Source organism: Notolabrus celidotus, chromosome 24 (genome assembly GCF_009762535.1).
Source record: "Notolabrus celidotus isolate fNotCel1 chromosome 24, fNotCel1.pri, whole genome shotgun sequence".
Classification (NCBI taxonomy): Eukaryota; Metazoa; Chordata; class Actinopteri; order Labriformes; family Labridae; genus Notolabrus; species Notolabrus celidotus.
The window spans coordinates 8,479,380-8,502,366 of NC_048295.1; the positions used below are offsets into that span (position 1 = coordinate 8,479,380).

The following is a 22,987-nucleotide window of genomic DNA, read 5'->3' on the forward strand; positions in this document are numbered from 1 at the left end:
AGAGCCAATAAATGTTTCATGCTGAGTTCTCAATCACTATTTTTAATTTAACAGTTTGCACAGCTGCAGAGGAATACTGACTGCTGGCACTTTCTCAAGGAAAACGGATGCTTTGTTTCCAGACATTTCTTCGCTTTCCAGGCTTTAGTGTTGATGCACAGCACGCTGCATTTTCTTGGTTAAAGGTTAGTGCACGCAGGTGGATAAGCTGTGTTGCTTACATGACATTCAACCAGACTCTTATGAGTGAGTCAGGTCAGAGTTCGTGCAGCCTGGTGGACCTGTTAGAGGTACTTACTTTATGTAGTAGGGCACGTTGTTTGGGGAGATGCCCTGCTCGAAGGGACTCTCTACGGATCCTGCTGAGACAGAGAAACAAGGGTCAGAACAACTGCTCAAAGTGTCTGCAGGCTATTTCACTTCACACACATTCTACTGCAGGATCCTGTAAGAAAACACACACACAAACACACACAGGCAGGAAGTGTGTATGCAGCAGCTACCAAGACATGACTGTAATGAAAAGTTTGCTTCAAAGTAATATAATGAAAAGCAGCAGAAAAACAAGAAATATGGCTAATTATCTCACTTATTATGCCCACAAGAGTTGGCACACCAACTATTAAAGCAGGCTGTGCTTTGTGGGAATTGTCAGCACAGTTGGAATGCGTCTCTGACCAATCAGGCGGCTTGGCTGGAACTACCCGCTGTATAAGCGTTATTGTGCCCCACGGGTAAAATTTGCTGCAGTTAAAAACAGAGCGATGCATCGTGGGACGGCTGCCAGAGCACATGCAGAGTGCATCGACGCAGCAGTGAGATATGAAAAACATGCATCCTGCTCTCATTAGCATCCTCACCATTAGCGGCACGTGTTACAGCTCCATTATCAAGACGTTTGTGTCGTCATTTCACGAAAACAAGGATCTGAATCTGTCTCTTAAACTGACATCAGGATGTTTTAAGTACTTGGTTTCTGTTCAACCATCCTACAGAATATGTTGCTGTCATATAACATTTGTTCAGTCGTCTCTGAAGTGTCAAGTTCACTTTTTGTTTCTTTCTTCCCTGGGTTTGTTCTCACCGGCCCCCCGTGGGTCTTCATTTTTAATCACCACTGTGAGCGTGTGAGCGATGTTGTGATCTTTTGTTATCTTAGCTCTTTTAATTACTCTGCAGATGAGCTGTAATTAAGCTAAAGAGAATTGATGAGAAAAAGCAGCGAGCAGTTTGATGAGTGGCTCCAGGTGGACGCAGTTTAATGACAAAAATCATCTTTATAGTGTTGCACTGTTGTACATAATTAATCTGCTATGTTTAATGTATAATGAGATACTTTTGACACTACAATTTTAGATTCTCTCTTATCAAGTCTGTCCTGCATTTTTATCAGCTGCTGTATTATTCACCTGGAAGATTCTTGAATGAGGGGGGAGTGGGGAATGTAGGAAGGGGAAGGTTGGGAGCTTAGACCAAAAGCTGCTTTTTAACAGTGCGGTGTGTTGCTGTGCTGTGGTTAAGAAATTGACACATACCAAAGAAAATCATAAACAACATATATTGCACTTTATCCAGATCTGCACCACACTTTGTTTTTCTTTTAAGTGGTTCACTTTGTATTGGGGGAACTCTTATCATCTGCCCAATAGTAAGAGCTTATCATCTCTCTGGGTGGAGGATGCGTGATGTTTCATACTAATGACTCAGTAAAATACTCATTTGCAAAAAAACTGTCCATCACTAAGCTCAAGCTGCACTTACGCTTGAAATATGAACAGTTATTGTCCATCAAAGAAAAGTTTGCTAAAATTATGACTGACATGTGGCATCAAATCGAGTCTCTACCAACTAAAATTATAATAAGTGGCTATCTTGAGGCTTTACACGCACACAATGAAATAAATCACTCAGAATGAATATGTTTTAGATTTCACACAGAGGTCATTTATCATTTATAGACAGAGAGAAACCTAGCATGTTCTTTACGGTTGCTGAGCTATGATAGGATGAAAGCTCTGTGGGCAAGCTACTATAAACAGAACAAGTAGCATAAACAGGTCTTCATAATTCAACACTGATGGATTCTCACATTAAAGTGGATGGAGAGATGATCTTATGTTCAACTCATTTATATCCAATGCAACAATCAATGAGGGGCTTTAAATCCATCCTCTTCATCGATGTGTGGCTGTGTTATGGTCGAGCACCTCACTGTGGGGTTAATCGCTGGGTCATATTGGAATTTGGTGATCAAACTAGAAAAACAAGTTGCATAAACAAATCAATACACCATCATGGGCTCATTGAGCAGCCAAATGAGTGACAGCCTTTGTGCTCCCTCCCTCTCATCACTTATTCAGGGATTCAGTGACCTGTTGACAGCCGAGCGCTGTGGCACTCCTCTCTCTCTCTCTTTCTCTCGCTAACGCGTCACTTAGCGAGCGCCGCTGAGTGAGATGCTGTCAGGAGGTGGGCGCCTCGTTTTGTCTGACACGTTTTCGTCTTATCTCTTTCTCTCTCACACACGCGCGCAGCAGCCTCTTGAGTATCTTGTGAGCTGTCAACAGCATGATGCATGCCGTGCACATTTGTATCTGTTTGACTCACCGTGCAGAAGGATGAAGTCCCTGTGAGCGTCTGTCAGCTGCTTTAGATGCTCTGTGATGGAGATCTGATGGAGGGAAGAAACAAGAAGTTAGATAGAGACAAATAGATAGTGAAGTTCATCACTACGACACATTAGATTTACATTTATGGTTTATTTGTTAATAATGTGGCTAAAGACATAAATATAAGTTAGTTTCAGGCTTAAACATGATTAAGAACAAGTTTGGTATTCCAAGGTAGCACAATAAACATTTTGAATCTTGTCAAAAAAACAAAAACATATTATTTAAGCTGCAGTCACATAAATCAACATATAAAAATGTTTCTTCTCCAAAGAAATAGTGAATATCTGTAGGAAGTAATGGTAGGAATATGAGGGGGGGATCTGTGAGTATGTGTCAACATAAAAAGCGGCACACAATGTCCTCTTGAAAACGAAGTCGCAGTGAGAATGGGCAGACACGGAAGGAGAGGAGAGGGAGGGGAGAAGACACACAGACGAGCATGGAAGCGATAATTGAATTTGTAGTGGAGGAATTAGAGAGGATGCGGTCTCCTGTGAGTCTCCTTCAGCTCGGAATGAGCCGTCGATCTAGATGGAGTTGAGATAATTGTGCCAAATCAGCGCGGCCCTGTAGGTACACAGAGAGAGGTGGGGCTAAGCCCAGCGGGGGTAATACACACTTGTCTCCTGGCTCACAGATTCACATCTAAACTGCGAACGCTTAGCTTGTCATTGATCCAAATTTAAACACCTGTTTTCTTGGCTGGTTTCGCTGGCACTGATTCTGCAATTGTATACGGTTTATGTAAACTGAACTTTCACTGTAACAATGGTTTGAGATTCCTACCTCTCACTTTGTTGTTTGAACTGAATACTACATGAGGGACTCCCTACTTCAAACTACTGAAATCAAACTCAAAGGTTGGGCAGAGAGGGAAAACGCTGGGCAGACATCAACACTCTTGGTTCTGTTGTTGGTCAGACACTTCTTACTGTAAATGGTGACATAAAAACTCACAAAGAAGAAGAACTAGACCTTAAAAATCTGTGACACCAAAGGTAGGAGAAGTGACGAGTACAAAAAGTCAAGCAAATTGTTGAAATATTCACAAGTGAGGAGGGAAACAGAAAGTTTCCTCGTGCCAGACACTAAACCCCAGATGAAGGGGATTAACAGGCCACGCCGGTGTGGGACAATGAACTACCAAACAAGAAGTCTGGAGGATATGTTAATGCACTTAAAGACTCGGGTACAAGGGCTTAGTATACTCAAGCAACAGGATTCAACAACTAGGAATATGACATGTATATAAGAACATATCCTGGGTTGTTTTGCTCCTGGATTGACTCTCATGCTCTGCTGGATTTGCTCAGTTATAAACAAACAAACACAAAAAGGGGTTACTGTTCAAGGGGTAGCCAAAAACTGCTTATCTGATTGACTTCACACTTGACATCGTGATCCCTCGGGCTGGTACCGACGCCCGCGCTGTTGTCTGGGGACGAGACAGTTTTGGAGAACATCAACGCGGCGCTCCCCAGGGTCCTCAACAGCACACCCGTCAAGTTTGATCTTCATAAACAAACTCGAGCAACGTTTAGTGAATCTATACTGACAGAGAGATTCCTTTCTTTGAAGCTAGATGAGAGGGCTGGGGTTTTTTAAGGAGCTGGTGTGATCCTGGTGTAAGAGGGGAGGCACTTTGAATTTAAGTGCCGTGTTACTGCAGTCCGTTCTATTTAACCGTTTCCAACAGAAGAGGATAAGAGCAACTGGAAAAGAAAATCAAGGTGTACTATTCTGTATTTATCCTGTGATTAAAGTCAAAATTCTAACTTTGATCTCAGAATTAAAAGAAAAATATTGCACCTTATTTCTTATTTTTAAGCAGCCCTAATCCTCTTCCATCAGCCTCTCAACGGCTACGAGGAATCAAGTCCACGAGAGCGGTCCGGCACATTGTCTTTCAAGTTGTTTTTTTTATCTTGTGTCAAACAAATTCATGCAGTTTGAAGATGAAAGCCAAGAGCTGCTATTCGTCTGCACTCAACTGGACCACCGAACGCTCACACACCCTTTAGAGGATGGCATATAAAGGTCAGAGAGCCCCAAATCACTTCGCTGCTCAGTGAGCCACATTCATTATTTAGAAGATAAATGCATCTCTACCACTGTTTATCAGCTTGCAGAACTCTGCAGCCTCAGGGAGGATGGATGCTTGCAGCATTATTGAGGAGAGTTTCTTCAAATCTGCTGCTTCCATCACGCCTTTTTTTTATCAGATGTATAACAGGCATAAAAAAAGCCAGCTGATGCTCACAGTCACAGACATCAGTTCAGTCTGTTGCCAGCAAGCTGCACCCTGAGTGTCCCTGGAGGAGCTGCTGTGTGTCTGCTATCCCAGTTCCTTCCTGACACAATGTACGACGATCCAATGTTCCCAGGCAACACATGCAGCTCCGGCCGGCATGCGGAGCCTTGGCAGAATCTGATTAGTGGCAGATTTTTGTTCCAGGAAGTAAAAAAGTGAATCACTTAAAGGGAAGCTTAAAGGCGCCTCAACTTTCCTTTGATGGGAGTCTAGAAGCAGAAGGCCTGAGACGTGTTATTATCCAGGCTGAGTGGACACATCGGCTGATTAACGCTCATCAACAACCTCAAGGAGAGGGCGACTGATGACACACTGACAGGAGAGAGTGCGTCAGTGTGTGTCATGGTATGAGATGGAGGACAGAGGATGACGATAAGACAGTGATGACCAGTCCTTTGTTTTTTATTTTGGTTGCCATGTGACATAAATGCAAACAATGGCGTTACCTTCGAGTGCACCTCACCCAATCCATTCCTGCCTGAGCTGCTTTTCCCAGAAGCCACGGTAACCTAATCAGAATTACAACAAACGAGAGGAGTGGGATAGTTGAGGAGGAATTTGTCGCAATTACTCGACCAATCAGCTGCGACCTTTTAGAACACTGTGGACCGACTGAAATGACCTGAATGTGCAGGTGACACACTCACGCAACCACATTAGGTACATTTCTGAAACATGGACACAATCACACACACACAGATTTCTCTCCACCAGCCTGCCATTTCAAGTGTTGCCAAATTTCCTGGGCAAACATTCTGCTCCCAATGAACCACCTGCAACTGAGAGTGACTTTTAAAAAACTGGCAGTTCAACTCGCTTTTGAGTCCAAATGAAACACTTGACTCTCTGCTTACAGTTTTATGTTATGCACTTAAGTGGAAACGGAAGAAAGTATCCTTTCCAGAATAAAGAGAGGAGAAATGTCAGGCGGTAAGGGAGGGTGATAAAAATCTTCCACTTTAAATCCATGGTAAGGGTTTTTAATTGTTCAAACAGCTGTGAATGACTTGAGGACATAATATCTGGATGATTTTCTTCACATGAGCATACCACCAGTTTCAAGACCTCCACATATGCTTAGATTCACACATTGTGAGCGTTCATTCTTGCTTTTTGGGACTCTGTGTTCTTCAAACTGAAGATGAATCATGACGTGGTTGAAGCTAGTAAATGTGTTATTGAGTTGCTTTAAATATTGCACACCAAAGTGTTCTTCACAGGAGCTTTAAGAGGAGACAATCTGCCTCATGATTGGTCTGAATTTGATCAGTAAAGTAACATGTTTGTATCTGAAGTTAGGAGCTGGTTAGTAGCCAGGGAATAAGCCATCAGGGTGAGACAGGAAACCATACCTTATCCCTTATGTTTTACTTCTTCATCTCCCTATACCGATGCCCTCACCTTCACCACAACACAAAAGTTAGTGTGTTCGTCTGTGTGTGTGTGTGTGTGTGTGTGTAAGCATCTGGTCAGGTGCTAACTTCAGAGAGACCGGCCGTCTGGTCCCGTCACCGTGTTGTCACCGCGCCGCCCGTCTCCGCCCGGGACTCCTTGGTGAAAGCTGCGTCTCTCTGGCAGCTGATTGGCTCGATGTGTCACCCCCGGTAAGCGTCACTGTCATGACTTCCAGCGTTGCTGCCACCGGGCTTATTGAGACTGACGGAGGCGCACCCTGTGCTGCCTCTGATCACCCACACATGGGGGGGGTGTATGTATGTGAGTGTGGGCTTCTTGTGCTTAATTCAGCTCCCCCATGAGGCAACATATGCTGACACACACACACTAACTTTTAAAGAGAGTCTAATGCATGTGTTCAGTATGTGCATCTGTGTGCAGAGCGCGTACCTGCAGCAGCCTCCAGCGTGTGTTCAGATCATCGATGCGCTCCAGGTTGTTCGGTGAAAGCTGGATGTCCGGTGGGCCGAAAGTGGACGCCAACTGGTTCATGTGTGTGACGTCATCCTTAATTGGGGCGATCTCATCCTGGAACTCCTGCATCACACGCACACACACAGATACAGAGGATGTTTGTGGTGCTGCACTGTTTACAGCAGTTGGAGGACAGATGGGAGATGGAGACAGGCTGTTAGAAGCCCTGGGTTCAGTCCTGCGTCTCACCTCAGTTGTTCCAACACAGGAACAGATGCATCCATCATGTAAAGACACTTTTCCTGCTTGTTTAAAGTCTGCTAATGTATGGAAACACTGACAGGTTTGAGCAGGATAAGAGCGATATAAGGGGGCCTTTATTATGGCAACCCCTGATAAATGCAGGGTCTGCTGACTGATGTCATGATGATCATCTCTGACTTTGTGGAAGCATCTCAACACCATAAATCAGGATCTTGGACTTGGATTCTGACCTTGACTCTCTCGATGTGCTCTGGCAGCGAGTCGATCACCAGGTCCCCGACGGGTTCCCACGCATCCTTCACCATCTCGGCCTGCCTCAGCTGCCCGTCCAGCAGGTCCTCCGCCTCCTGGAGCTCCATGAGCCGATCCAACGCCAGCTCCAGCCTCTTCTGCCAGGCGGCCGAGTCGGCATGGAGCCGGTCCCACCTCGTCGTCACGTCGTCGGCTTCTTTGCGCAAGACTCGCCCGACGTTCTGGGCTCGCTCTTCCGGGCTGATGTCTGAGGGACGTGGACAGAGAAAGCCTTGAGAAAAACATTGTCGTAAGTTCTGATGTGAGCGTCTTTTAAACCTGATCACAGTTTGTTCAGGTGAATGTTAGGACATGGCCACAGGAGTTTAAAGCTCGTCGCCTCTCTTAAATACAACAAGAAGCAATGACTGTGAAAACGAAGAGCTGCTCCTGAGAGACTGTTCCACTTATATGTCAAAGCACTCAGGCTCTTTGTGAAGAAGCCAGCTGCATTTCAACCAAACTAAATGTCATGTACTCAAGACGCGACATGTCAATTCAGCTTTTGAAGACGTCCTCAACAGCTGCCTATAGGAGCCTCTATTTTGGCGGTGACAGAGCGGCTTTCTAAGAGGTGCTCGTTTCCCTCAGTGTGGCAGCGATTAGCAGCTGGAGTTCACCCTTTATTTCTGTGTTGCTCCGAGTGTGTTGGAGTCGGCAGCTGAATGGGTTTAATGGGCCAGAGTTAAAGTTCAGCTGCTTTCAATGAGCCTGGTAACCGGGGCTGCTGCCATGGAGCGAGGAGCTGCTGCAGGAGAGTGCGTTAACTTGGCTGTATGCTTGTCACCAGGCTGTTACTAAGGTTGGTGGATAAGATGGAGACGCATAAAAAAGGGGTTCTCTGTCTAATACATGTCATGTAGTGTTCTCCTGTAATGTATGACTTAGAGTGTCTACAGAGTGTCTTTAAATGAAAGGTGGATGTAGGATACCTCTCATCTCAGGTGAGGGGGTCTCTCGGGGAAGCTCCGACAGAAAGAGTCCGACATCGTCCAGAGCCTTCGTCACAACGGGCTCTTTAGCTCTCAAGTCCCTTTTGAAGCCCTGTGAGTTCACACACACACACACACACACACACACACACACACACACACACACACACACACACACACACACACACACACACACACACACACAATAGATACAATGGAACAGAGAAGAATAGAATAGAACAGAAGAGAACAGAAAAAAGCAGGAACAAACAGAAACATGAAGACTTGTCGTTCTCCCTCCTGATGATAATAAAGGAGGTGTATACAGGCTGATTCAGTCAGTGTGTGACTGCATTGACACTCCGTCTGTCTCAGAGACGTTAAACTGTCTCTGTTCCTCAGCGGTTATTAAAACATGTCTGCATTCACGGTGAAATGTTTGGACTAAAAGCCTCCGCTAATGAATATCTGCAGGAACTCACCAATCTGCAAAAATCTATTCAGGTTCAGACATGAAATGACCCAATCAGCCGAGCCAATCATCTCGTCTTTTTGCATAAAATGGTGCACAAAATGGGTTTTTCATTTGACCCATATGGCCATGCTTTCCATTTATTCACAGGCTTTGATTTGCATAATGTCAGAGAGGGAGAGACGTGGATTCTGAATCAAACGGATATGGCTACTTCAGGAATGAAACCACAGAACTTCTACTATCAAAGTTTCTAACAGGCTCTTTTTACTGCCTGTTTATTGATCTGAAAGATCTAAAGTGTTCTGTTTGAGGTTTCTTCATGCCTTTACTGAGAGACAGGACAGAGGATAGAGGAGGAAACTGGGAAGACTGAGTGGGAAACTTGAATGTTACATTTTTCAGCCAAATTTCTGCAAAGACAGGCAGAGTTTCTGTTTGTGTCCCACATATTGTGAGTTTGTGCGTCTCCTCCTACCCGATGTGTGTCCAGCTGTGTCTGCACGGCGGGGACGTCGCCCCCTACAGGCGGCTCCCGCTCCAGCTGTTGACTTTTGAGCCTCAGCCAGTTCAGCAGCTCCTGCAGCGACATGTGGAGCCTCTTCCATGGGGCCATCTCCGAGTCCAGAAGGGCCCTGAAACACAATCAAATGTTGCTTATTTAAAACTCCATCCTCTTCCTATACTAAGCCCGAGCATTGTTATTGCTGTGTGTTCCAAACGCCCCACCTCATGCTCAGAGTCTTGTTGCGAAGGTCGTTCCAGCGCTGGCCCATGCTGTCCAGACGTCTCTGGAGCAGAGCGCCATCCTGCGAGTCCCCGAGCGAGGTCACAATCCTCTGCCCGTTCTCATCCAGGGAGTGATACAGCTCTGTGTGGCTGTCAATCTCCGCCTGGAGGTCCTGCAATCACACACAGACACACACGATCAAACACAGGCATGCACACACACAGAGAGAAGGAGTCAGTGGGAAAAGAGCAGTGGCAGTAAATTCTGTCGGAGCGCACACTTCATTTTCTGGGTAATAGCAGCCATCTTTCAGGAATTCACTTTTTCCATTGCTCGAGTGCTCGGTAATGGGATCAGGATCTGAGGAAGTGATTTAGTCTCTAAAAGCAGAAAGCAGCAGGATTGAGCCGTAATGCAGGGCTTAATGCATTGTGGATGGAACCTTTTGTAGAACTCAAATGTCAAAAAGTGCAATCCAGACATGAATCAACTGGTTACTTCAACAGCGGTGGTCCCACCTGAGAGGATTTTTCTCTACAGACACGTCACTGAAATCCATAACGTGATGTCAGGAGGGGAGACAGGAACTCAAACAACAATGTTTGTTCAGTGAGGGAGGAATAGAGACTTCCTGTTTGGCAAATTATTCCAGAAATGTTCTGTGTTGATGTGGCAAGGACAAACTTCCTTTAACAGGCAGAAACCTCCAGCAGGACCAGACTCATCTTAGACAGCCATCTGCTGAGACTGTGTTGGGGTCGGAAAGGGGGATAGAGGAGAAACTACAAATACTACTATCATCTCTCTCTCTCTTCATCTCCTCTGTCCCTCTTTCCAACCCCAACTCAGATTCACCAGATGGCTGTCTAGCATAAGTCTGGTCCTGCTGGAGGTTTCTGCCTGTGCTGCAAAGTGCTCTGCTCATGGTGGATTAAGATGAGATCAGACTGAGTCCTGTGTGTCTGTAAGATGGGACTGGATCTTATCCTGTCTTGATGTTGGGTCTTTGTTAATAATAGAACATAGAGTACGGTCTAGACCTGCTCTGTTTGGAAAGCGTCTTGAGATAATGTTTGTTGTGATTGGCAGAGTATAAATAAAGATTGATGGATGGATTGATTAAACTTCGTCTGAAAAGTTGCCTGAAGCCTTAAGAATTTTCAGAATGCCCTTAAAGTGAAAAACATCCTGTAGCAGAATGTTCCACTGAAGATGAATTAGCTGACATGAAATTTTAATGACACCTGAGGGGGAAAGTGGGTCATTGAAGCAGAAGAACGGGACACAGACGATAATAGAACAAATAAGAAAGGAGTGCAGACGGTGCAGCGGGAACATGGCTCCTCTTTTAAATGTTATCTGTGGAAAGTTTCCCGCAGTTCTCCCTGTGATCTGACGCCTTTGAAGACTTTGAGTCGGTCCCAGCCCCAGATCTCCGTGTGGACTTCAACTTTGATGTCTTCATTTAAAATTGATGGTTTCACACCTTATTTTTTCTTAACGCGCTCGGGTGAAAAAACCCGGGTGCTTGTCCTTTCCTTGACCCTGGATGTCTCACGAGGTGCAGAGTCAGCACATTTATAGACATTTTGTTCTCCTGAACTTTTGATCACGGCGAGATGCACATTTTGTTCAAGATAGAACAAAGGACTTCTTTCAGCGCTCAAAGAAAAGCTGCTCAAATCTTGCAGAAATTAAAACTTTCTAATGTTAGGATTAATTTACGTGTTAAGACATGAGAAGCGCTTAATAAATGACCCCAACCTGAACGTGGTAGACCTTCCTGCGCAGCATCCTCGCAACTTTTACCCAGGAATCCCCAAACTACACGTCATGCAGAAGAAGAAAGAGAAGAAACATCTTCTGCTTCTTCTATCCCCTCGAGATTATCTCCCAGTGCGACCGTGTGAGAAAGCTCTCCGTTTGAATGTGCGACAAAAGAGGGAGATTTGGAGATGAAGAGGAAGAGGGAAGAGGGGAGGGATGGAGGGAGAGTTTGTTACCCATGGAAAGAAGAGTGTGAGTCACAGTGAGATGGAAAGACGGAGAGGGTTGAGAAAGAGAGGGAAGAGGATGAAGGAGAGGAGGAGAGGCTGCATAAAACGATGAGCGTGCTTATTTTCCAATTAAACGTTATCTGCGTGCTGTGTTCTGTGTGTGTGTGTGTGTGTGTGTGTGTGTGTGTGTGTGTGTGTGTGTGTGTGTGTGTGTGTGCTCTGGATGCTACGCAGCACTGCTGTCCGCCATTTTAATTGGACACAGAAGGCTATCAGAGCTCTGCATACAGTGCTGCTGTTGTACTGAGACAGCTGTGTGTGAAAGGAAGCGTGCACAGATATGAATTTGCAACATTATGTGTGTGTGTGAGAGTGTGTGTGTGTGTGTGGAAGTTCATCTCCAAAATGCTGCATGTATGTTCCCTTTGTAGTGTGGTTGCATGTGTGTGTGTGTTCCAACAGAAAGTGTGTGTGGGTGCAGGGTGACAGCCGAGGGTCAAAATATGTTCTCTCACAGAACAGAGCCTTCCCTTCAACACCCACAATGCAGTGGGGGGGGGAATATTTGCATTTGTCTGCCAGGCACCGACGGGCCAATGAGAGCGCACGATGCTGCCGTGTCAGCATTCCTGTCATACCAGCTGGGGCAGAGACTCGGGGAAGAGCGTCTTCAACTTTGGGTCCAAAAAGAAACCATCCTGTTACTGTATGAGCGGCCTCAATTGGAAGATATGTCATACCTGTTGCCTGTCAATCAAACAGAATGGGCGGGACTTAGGGGCTTCTGTTGCTGAGCTCCTGCAGGTGATGCTTCTTCTTCTTCTTCTTCTTCTTCTTCAGTTCCAGGGAAGTCGTTTACAAGCAGCCACATTAAAATGCAAATGGATCCCCTGCTCTGCTCCATCAAAGATCAACATAACATCCGGTGTTAAAACCAGAAGAGCACGGATTGCAATAGCTATAAAAGAGTTGTAAAAGCAGTAGCAGTGGAGGTAAAACTGTAAGAATGTAGGTAATCCACGCAGAGAGAGGGAGAATAGGCCGCTTTAATAGGTCAGTCATAAAAGAGGAACAGAGCCTGCTTTTTATGTCACTACTGAGGATCATGTTTCCCAACCTTTCCTTCTGCCTTCCACTCTCGTAAGAATCACTACATCCCCACCTTGGGCATCAACTCCTGCCAATGATGTTTGTGTCACTCCTTGAGTTCTTCATTAATCATGATTGAAATTCTGTCATTCTGTATTTCTGACCTCCGTCGTGACCTCCGCGATATCACGGAGAGCCCATTCATCAGATATCAATAGAGCTGCTCGATAACCGGAGCAGCAGCGTGTGTCCTCCTACCTTCCACTGTGCGAGCAGGTTCCTGGCCGCCGGCTGCTCCTGAAGTCTCTCCTTGTTGGTGGCGTCGATCAGGACGTTGCAGGTGGTCTCGGCCTCCGTCAGCCAGTTGAGGAACTTCTCCAGGTCCAGGTAGAACTGCTGGAGGAGCTTCATGGCTGCCTCCAGAGCGGCTTCTCTGTCTGAAATACTGCAGGAGAAAACAGGGGCTCATCATGTGGTTGGATCAGAGTGCATGACTTTAACCATCTCTTCTTTAAAGCTGTAGTACGTCTTTGTCATTATAATAACTCTATGATGATGATTGTGTGTGGTTACCGTTTGCCGATGTGCGTCCAGGTAGCAGTCATGTTGTCGTTGACCTGTGTGACTTTGTGCGTGTCGTCGTTGGCGTACAGCGTGAGCAGCTTGTCTGCCATCGCGTTGGTCTGGTCCACCTGCCCCTGCCACTGCTGCAGCTCCCTCGCAAAGAGCTGAGGGGGACGGGGAGGAAGAAAGGAAAGAATAAAAATCGACAAGCCGAGGCGATTGTAAAATGTGATGATTCACTTTCTCCATCTAAATGTCATTTGACTCATCCCCAGTATGAGAAATGTCATGTTTCTAAGCCATCTGTTTATGAATCTCACAAGCAAGGTGGAAGAATGGTGTGTGCTTTCACTTCAGAGTAATTCAGAAAGCTAATGATGAAACAAGCAGGAATGTGTGTTATGTTTTAGAGGTGTTCATGCTGTCAGTGAAACAACGTTCACACTAACCTTCAGTTCAGCGTTTTGTTTCTTCAGCGCTTCGACCGTGTACGTGATCTCCTGCCAGGACTCCAGCCTCTCGCTGGCCTGCTTGATGAGATGATCCACGCCCTTCCTGGCATCCAGCCAATCGGTGGAGTCCTGCAGCATGTTGAGGAGCTGCTTAGTCCTGTCTGAGAGTTTGGTCTGGGAGTCTTCCCAGTGAGTCTGAAGTCTGTCCACTACAAAGACAGAAAGACAGGTTTGTATTGCAGTGATGGTGCAGATATGATGGCGGTAAATCTTTGCAGGTGTGTCTTACTGCGCTCAGTGATGGCGTTGCGGGTGTCCTGGTTGCTGGTTTTATTCTTCAGGTTCTGGGCTGCCGTGACCTGTCTCTCCAAGAGGGGGCGGCGCTGGTCTAGCTCCTGCAGGGACGTCTGTAAACACAATGAATGTTGGTTTATTGCACTAACTAGTGAAGGGTGTATTCGTCGCAGTGATTTCTGACGTCCTGACCTTCAAACCGCCGATGTTTTCGTTGATGTCGTCCAGGTCGGCCACCACCACACGCTTGTTTTGCACCATGTTATCCAGCATCGTCAACCAATCAGTGAGCTCGGCCCAGGACTTGTTGAACTGAGCCAAAGCTGCAGATTCAGGCTGGGAACTTCCTGTAAGGCTTTCATCTGGGGGACACACACACAGCATATGTTTAGCATTTACTTAAACACATTTAAAGACTGAGACTTTGTTTATTTTTGTAATTCTAAGATAAATGGATGCAGAAGAAGTCAAACTTGAATAAAAAATGGCACTAAAACTAACGTGAGAGTCCCTGTTTAACTTTATCTTTGCGGACAGATGCTCCATTAAAGTGTTTATGAAAACGCACCACGTACTCATGCTTTTAATATTTTAAAATCAAAGTCACAAATAGGTCTGCAGAGTTTATCTTTATGATCCCTGCAGCTTATAATTTAAACCGATTCATTATTAAATCCTATATTGACAGTTTTTTATGAGGCAAGTTTTGCCTGTGGCCTGAAGGCATTTAATATAATGAGTCTCTGCACTAACATTAGACACCTGGCATATATTCAGTGTCTGCTTTAATTTGATGGCAGACAGCAGGATTTTCATACATTCGGACTTTATTAATATTCAGGGAGAGGATGCTCCTTCATTTTTCACCATTGCAGTAAGAGAGCCGGGGAAATCAATAACGCTTGCTGCAAGGGGTGCAAAGATTAGTTCCTGCACCTGAAAATCAATGAGAAAATTTGTGTCCGACAAATTTAATAGTCAATAATTAGTCAGTGGCGTTATGGCATGTGTTTCCCTGGAGTTGAATCACTAAGGAGTGAGACATCTTGCCTCCTTACTATCTCTGCTCAGAATGGCACATATGTCATCACCAAACCGTGGAGCTAACTCTTACCTTTACACGACACATTAAAGCTACATTATCCGCCTCATACTGACACTGGTTACATTAAGAGCCTGTCTTTAGTTCAGCTAAGTTCTATGTTGTCTTGATATTCTTGTGTTATGTGTAATGGTGCCTTAAAACTGTATTCACAAAAGCCAAATGGAGTAATATTTCATCAGGAGTTGGAACACAACCTGTTAAAAATGATGGATTTGTTTGTGTAGCAACTTTAACAGGTTGGAAATCTGTTATTCCCCCAGTCTTCTCCTTGAACATGAATTCTTACTGGCTTTTTTGGCGACTAGCATGGCAGCCATCCTCTCCTTATGCTGCCGCAGCAGCTCCAGGATCACGGTCCAGTCTTCCCTCAGTTTGGCGTATTTCACCTGGCACCACACAAACAAAAAGAAGAAGTTTTTATTGAGATGGAGCAGGTTGAGATAAGGAAAGCACAGTATGACTTTAATGATTTAGAGTGTTTTTTGGAGACGATTCAGAGGTTTAACAAAGAAAGCAACATGGTGTTTGTTTTCCTCACCTTGTCTGGCTGGCTGGGTGGACTCTCCTTGTACAGCTGATCTGCTCGCTCCAAAACAAACTCCACCTCCGGCTGTTTCACCTGCACCTCCTCAATGAGCTAAAGAAGCATAGAGAAAGATAGTGCATATGTGGATAACTGAAGTAATAAGTGTGGAAACAGCAGTCAAGATGTCTGTATGGGGTGTCTGTACCCTGGGTGGTGGCTCCTCAGGACTCTGCTCCAGCTTGGCTCTGGTGTTGGCCGCCCAGCCCGACAGGCCGTCCAGCTGACCCTGAAGCTTCTCCAGCTCCCGCAGCAGACCCTCGATCTCCAGCTGGCGCTCAGGCAGATCCCTCGACACCTAAATAAACACAATATGGGATTTATACAAAACACTTTAAGCGTTCTGCAAAGACTACAGAGGACTTGGGCTGTGATTTTACAGGGTATAATTCCAATTACTTTAATTTGCACAAAAGGAAATGCAGTAAGATGCTTAAAGGATCCTTAGTATAACTACATACAGTCATTTTAGACATTTAGAGCGATACAAAGTATGGATTTATGTGATAAATATCTGCATCTTGCATCACAGGACAGTTAAACAGTAAACAACAGTATCGTCTGCATATAGAGACATTATTCAGGCAAGCTCATTTCCATTCATTTACATAGTAGAGGCTATAGAGGCTTTGTGACAGCTGTGTGGTTGTAGCAGTGATTTCTCTCTATCATTACAGTGGTAAACTGTAATGTGTTCATCCTTTGGTACATTTATTTATCAGGGAATAGCGCTGTGGCTTCCTTCTGCACACCTCCTTGTACAAATAAAGGCCTCAGAGTACCTGGAGACCCATCACCAGCCAGGATTGTTCATTTCCCAGCTGTGTCTCTCTGTTTGCAAAATGTTTGTGCACCGTTAGCTTGAGTGTTCACAGTGGTAGCGGCTGACCTGAGCCCAGCGACTGTTGATGATCCTGATGTCTTTCTGTCTGTCAGCAGGAAGCGTTATCTGTTTCTGTCTGGAGTTCAGATCATCCATCGCCGCCTTCTTGGCAGGCAGCTCCTCCACACGTGCCTGACACACAAACACACACACACACACATTGTCAGGGTGGATTTAATAAGAAACCATCAGAGCAGCTCAATGTAGGACGCTCTTTCAATTAAATTATACAATTCTTCACAAACACAGTAACAAGGGAGAATCTTCACGGCTGGGTTTCAGAATGAAACATTAGAGTATGTCATTTCAGAAAATATTACCCTCCAAACTAAATTAAAAAACCCACACGCTCACATGTTAACGCATGCAAATGTTATTTTCAGAGTTGAGTGTAATAATGAAGAACTGTATCTCATTTAGCAGCTAAATTAAATCTCACACCCACACAGGTACACACAAACACATAGAGCTCAGAGGCTCATGGGAGCTCGTGTGTAGCGTCTTGAAGGTACCTGGACTTTGCCCAGAGTGTCTCTGATGTGCTGAGGCTCTGCAGGCTGCAGGGGGATGGCCAGGACGCCATCCGCTTTGTCCAACCAGCCCAGCATGGAGCCCATGTCCTCCTGCAGAGCTGCTGCAGCTGAACGCGCCTCAGAGGACCTACCAGTGAGAGAAAAACAGGTAAGGAGACATAGACATGTTCAGAGGCAACACAGGAGGGACAATTCACAAGACACATTTTCACAATGAAGCCATAAAAAGAAACAACTCAACAAAGCACTATTTTAGAGGCATTTCAAAAGGAACACAAACATGGATAATCCATGACCTGCAGCCACACACACACACACACAGAGACACACAGACCTCCTCTTGCGTTCATTGAGTGTCTGACAGACGTTGGCCCAGCGAGTGTTGAGTAATTTGAGCTGCGTTCGGTGCCGCGAGGCGTCGTCTGGCGTGCTTAACTGGCTGATCTCCTCTCCCGCAGAGTTCACTCTTGCCAACACGACTTCCTGGAGAGGTATGGCCTCTGTCAGGTCCTGCACACACACACACAAACACACATGTGCAAAGACACAGAGAATATGATGCGTTAATCCTCCCAAAACCTCATTAAATATTGATTTAAATAATTGACCTGTTCATCTGAGAAGACAAATCCTAAAACTCCTGAAGAACCTTAAAAATAACTTAAAGTGCAAATAAGTTATGAGGATTTAGGTCAGCACAGTGTCCCCACAAGTGTATGAAAACCAGTTAATTTCATATATCTGACTATTCCTGTGTGTGTGTGAGTGTGTGTGTGTGTGTGTGAGTGTGTGTGTGTGTGTGTGTGTGTGTGTGTGTGTGTGTGTGTGTGTGTGTGTGTGTGTGTGTGTGTGTGTGTGTGTGTGTGTGTGTGTGTGTGTGTATTGTGGACTAAGATTGGGTGCTGTTCAGGTGGCAGCTTGTGATTCAAGGTACCAGATGGTCCTCTGTCTCTGTTCAAACACACTCTCTCCCTCTCTCTCCCTCTCTCTCTCTCTCTATCTCTCTCTCTCTCTCACACACACACACACACCCACACACACACACACCCCCACACACACACACAGGTTGGCACATGAGTGGCACTCGGATACTGCTCCCCTGTCTGTGCAGGTGGACATTGAAAGCTGATCACAGCAGCTCAAAGTAGACTGGGCAGGTCTGATGATGCAAACACACACACACACACACACACACACACACACACACACACACACACACACACACACACACACACACTTACCTACACATAAGAGCACTTCACATTGAGGGCTGAGTGCATCAGTTTAACCAGAGCAACCCAAACTGAACACAAACCTGGTCCACGTCTCCTCCGTGGATCCTGGTACCTTCCTAATCTACATCCCTCTGATGTAAACACTCTTTGTTCTAATCTGTCGTTGAATTGTTTTTCATAATCCATCAGGTTCAGTTTTTCTGGGTTGATGTAACGTTGAGATGTCAAAATGGATGACATAATATTCTTACATAAGATCTAAAAAAGGAATGAGTTGTGTTGGTTTTGAGGCAGCACTGTCTGACACTCGCTGAGTTCTCCTCTTGACAACTGCCATCTGCGTGCCAGCGTGTGTGCGTGTGTGTGTGTGTGTGTGTGATACTCATGCATTCATGTTGTGATGTTACGCTGAGTGCTACAGTATGTAATGTTAAGTTGTGTTATGCCTCTTTGAACAGCGAGTCGTGTTATATCACTCGACTTTATGACCTCTATTCTACTTCTGATGTTGACATGATCTATGATTCAGGTGAATCTGAGTTTCAGGGTTGAGTTACTGAAGGCCTGTTTATACTCAGATAACAGACTGGTTCTTTTCACATCTGATGCAGAGGGTTGATTTATTATTAGGTGTGTAAAATGTCAGACTTTCACTTTACATGAACCTTAAATGACATTTCTATAATGCTAACTGTGTCTGAAAATACAAAAAGACAAAGACCTAAATCCTCACATTCAGATCAAACACTTTCAGTCTGTTAGGGACTTTCTTTGGGAACTAGAGGATCACCACTTCAAGTCCTGGTTTGTACCAAAGTTATGGAAGTTGTTGCTGGTAGCTGGAGTGATCTGACATCTCTGCTTCAGTGCATGTTTAAAGAATCCTGCCTGTGTGTGAGTGTGTGTTTCCGGGCTATGTGTGTACCATGTTCAGTAACAGAGTGAAAGAATTGAATGTCCCTTCAGGGATTTGTTTGCTCGTCTAACACACATTACAATCATGACATTCACATGAGATGCACCTGTACTTTAGAGTTGAATCCTTTGGTATCACATCGTAAGCAAAGACTTAGTACAGACTTCTAAAGCGCCGACACACAGCTTTACTCACTGTGGTTCAAAAAAATGTGTTATCTAAATATGTTCCAGAGATTTGATTCATTGACTTGAATCACATCTTACTTTTCAAACTTCAGAAGACAACCCACCCTCCTACAGAGAGACCGACTGGTGCTGTTGTCTCAAACATTGTTGCTCACTTATATAATCCAGAGATGATAACTCAAAGTTTCACATCAAACAGAGCATAAGTTAATCACGATGGCACACATGTACGTCCTGAATGCCAGATTATGTCTTGATATGATGTCTCAGGCCAAAACATGTCACTTCTTTTTGGGTCACTTCATCATCCTGTGACAAGGAATGTGTCTCTTTATGTAACGCTGGAACACAAAAACACGGGAGCGAGTTAGACAACACGAGCAGCTTGGGCTCATGCGCCTTGCTCAAGGGCACTTCAGCAGCATCAGCGGACACTGGAGATTCAGTGTGAGTCAACAACAGCAGGGATACACTCAGCAGCTTTGTGGGTGCATTCATCAATGTGCGTGCAGACCAGTTTTTAGATCTGAGTCTTCGGTTATGTGTGTGTGTGTGTGTGTGTGTGTGTGTGTGTGTGTGTGTGTGTGTGTTTGTGTGTGTGTGTGTGTGTGTGTGTGTGTGTGTGTGTGTGTGTGTGTTACCCTGAGGTGCTGTCTGTGTGCTGCCGGCTCACTCTCGGCCAGTTTCAAAGTGCTCTCGGCTTCATTCAGCCACCCCTCCAGCTCCTTCTGATCCGAAACAAACTTCTGCCACTTGGAGTTGCAGTCCTGCCAACGCCTTGATGTGCACAAACACACAAACACACAAACACACATAAACAGATTTCCTTCAACTGTGTGCACAGAGTGACTCAACATCCATGCATCATGTACATTTATATATATATGAAGAGTATATTTAGAAATCTCTTCGTACTTCATTCTGTCCTGGTGCAGCCTGTTCAGCTTGTCCCAGTTGGTGCTGAGAAGCATGGCCGTCTCCTGGATCCTCTGACTCTCCAGAGGCCGAGCCGCAGACACCATCTCCTCTCTGCGGGCCAGCGCTCCCTCCACTGGGCCTCTCAGCTGGTCGATGCTCCCCTTCACCTCCTGGGTGTGCGGCAGTGAAAGGGACAGACATGGTAGTAGAAAGTTTGTTTGCATGTGCCGTCTTCATAACTACTATATATGGTCATTTCCTGCTTCTTAAATGTTCCTTTTGCCATTTTTAACAAGATCCCTTTCATGCTTTGGCAAACCTCTGCAACTAGATCACAAATTATTCTGCTCTTACAGCTTAAACTTTCCATCATTTGTGTTCGTTTAGTTAACCTTCTATCTTGCCCACGATATTATTTCACGAGAAATATTGCTGTCTCACAGAAACTCGAGCACGGTGCTGACCTTCAGGCAGTGCTCTTGCTGAGGCAGGTTATAAAACGCTGCGGGCCAGTATTCAGGAGAGTTCAGCTTGAAGTCCGTCTCTGACACCGAGCGCAGCAACGCCTGCAGCTCTGTGAGGTACTCCTGGACACACACACACACACACACACACACACACACACACACAGATACACATTTATGTTATAAACAACACAGAGCAGTGAGGTGAGAGAAATATAACTTCATGAATTTGAAAGATCTGTTTTAAATCATGCATGTTAATGTCTCTAACAAGGCAACTAAGCAATCTGAGATTTCAATCATTGATCCACTTTGATCCAAATTATAATACTTATTAATACTTCATTTAAAGATGACTTTTTGAGTTTAAAGTGGCGTATAGCATAAAAAAATAACTTAATGAATTCCTTATTGCAGATTAAATCTAGATGTTTTTTTGTAAATGAAGCCCCAGATTGTTTCAAGGATGTCAGACATCATGTAATCTCTAACTGGGTGTTGAAAACTCCTCTCTAAATACATTATTAATCCCTCTGGCAGCTCATAATCATATTCCAGCTTCAGTTTTAATTCATCGGAGCCTTGGATTTTGAGTCAAATTTAAAAAATGAAATGAATACTTCATGTTTCCTGACCGTGAAACACAATACTCCAACTCAACATCGCAAAGGATGCTGCTTCCGCCAACGAAGCGCAGAGATGCTGGGATATCAACGCTCGCCTCTGTCTCCTTTCACCTCATTGTTATGCTCCCGTCACCTGAGCGCTCGCCTCTCTCCCGTTCGGTGACACTTTTTAATTAAGCCAAAATAAATCGCATACATTAGCATTATTCTCAGCCTGGCAGAAAGTTAATGATTGCTGCTGGCCTTAAGCTAACAAGTCCGCTCCGGGGTCGGCCGGGTGTGACGGTAATAATGTTTGAAACAGGGAGTGGGCGGGGAGCAGAGGCTGATTCACTCCCTGGCTGAAGGACAGCGAGTGTTTTTGCAGGGATATCTGGCAGCTGGGTTCTTCATTTTAGTGGTTCAGTAAAAACTATTTGTTATATTTTAATCACCAAAAGGGTGTTCCAACTACTTTTGATTAGGGGACCAAGAAAATCTGAGACAAGATACTACTTGTTTTCATATTAATGTATTAGAATTAAATAGAATAAGGTTATGTCTCATGTCAGAGGGGATTGCAGTCATGGTAAGGCTATAACAAGCTAATATTCAGAGACATGGTTGCACAGTGATGAATGATTTAGGACTGACTTCACTCATAACCCTGTGTGACAGACTCACACATGACTATCTTTCACTAAGTAATAACTGTTCTTTGTGTCCACACACGCAAACCTGCTCACACATCTTCATTCTGAACTGTTCTGACGTCGCTCTCATGTGTTTGTGTTTTAATGTGTCAATGTGCTGAACACTGAGAGCAGAGCAGATCTAAGTGATGAGAGGGGGAGGCTCAAAGCAACATAAAATCCTCCAACTTGGCAATGAAATACCAACACAGCCCGATGCTGTGAGGAAATTTTAGCTTCGGCTTCCAGGTTTAGAGTCTTATTTCCAACAGGCCGAGCAGTTATTCTAGTTTTGTTTAGATGTCTTTGTCTAGACTGACGAATCTTAAGCTCCTGCCAGGAAACACAGATTCCTCTCCAGCGTCTTAAAACTGAGTCAGTGTAGGTGGACTTCGTTTGAGTTTCCAAATGCCGTCACTCTTCCAGATACAGTATGTTGAAAATAGACTCAAGGCAGACCAAATAAATCTAGACTTAAGTGTCTACTTCTCTCATGATCTGCTCTGCTCCTCTCTTTCTTGGACTGAATACACATCTGTACTGTTTTTGGCTTTGTGTAGATATTATTTATATGTTGTATTTGGCAGCAGAGTCAGTAATTCCTGAATGATGTACTGCTGCTCAGGCACTGAGAATGAAAATGAGTAATGACTTTATTTTGGTGCTGGCGTCTCAGCAGAGTGTGGCGTGGTAGAGTTTCCTGCTCTCTTACTGGGCTTGTTTTTGGGGGATTTTGATGCCAATCCAGCTGTGCACTCCCAATTCAGTACCAAAAATAACTTGCTGTGAGTCTGAGGTGATATTTGGCTCACTTATTTGGACTTATGTGTTCTTTTCCTTCCTGTAAATGAGTCAAATTAACTTAAAAGTAGGTTTGATCTCTTGTTTTTTTTAATTGAATGTTTGATTTTGAATGTGGGGGCAAGAT

The 22,987-nt window shown here is 44.8% G+C and overlaps 1 protein-coding gene across 2 annotated transcripts in view; it reads right to left on the reverse strand.

Annotated features, from left to right (window-relative positions):
- dmd (dystrophin) overlaps positions 1-22,987 on the reverse strand; it is a 234,151-nt gene that overhangs the window by 44,094 nt on the left and 167,070 nt on the right. The window contains exons 46-67 of one of the 2 annotated variants that reach the window (XM_034677504.1): positions 20,763-20,885; positions 20,296-20,468; positions 20,022-20,157; positions 17,376-17,551; positions 17,021-17,168; positions 16,515-16,640; positions 15,774-15,923; positions 15,581-15,679; positions 15,329-15,428; positions 14,130-14,299; positions 13,933-14,050; positions 13,641-13,852; positions 13,201-13,355; positions 12,886-13,072; positions 9,541-9,713; positions 9,290-9,446; positions 8,340-8,451; positions 7,347-7,615; positions 6,829-6,975; positions 5,430-5,492; positions 2,608-2,671; positions 299-359 (exon numbers count right to left, since the gene is read on the reverse strand). In XM_034677504.1, the coding sequence (XP_034533395.1) occupies positions 299-359; positions 2,608-2,671; positions 5,430-5,492; positions 6,829-6,975; positions 7,347-7,615; positions 8,340-8,451; positions 9,290-9,446; positions 9,541-9,713; positions 12,886-13,072; positions 13,201-13,355; positions 13,641-13,852; positions 13,933-14,050; positions 14,130-14,299; positions 15,329-15,428; positions 15,581-15,679; positions 15,774-15,923; positions 16,515-16,640; positions 17,021-17,168; positions 17,376-17,551; positions 20,022-20,157; positions 20,296-20,468; positions 20,763-20,885 (3,119 nt within the window). The remainder of the gene's footprint in view (positions 1-298; positions 360-2,607; positions 2,672-5,429; positions 5,493-6,828; positions 6,976-7,346; positions 7,616-8,339; positions 8,452-9,289; positions 9,447-9,540; positions 9,714-12,885; positions 13,073-13,200; positions 13,356-13,640; positions 13,853-13,932; positions 14,051-14,129; positions 14,300-15,328; positions 15,429-15,580; positions 15,680-15,773; positions 15,924-16,514; positions 16,641-17,020; positions 17,169-17,375; positions 17,552-20,021; positions 20,158-20,295; positions 20,469-20,762; positions 20,886-22,987) is intronic. The other variant, XM_034677505.1, reaches the window with a different exon arrangement.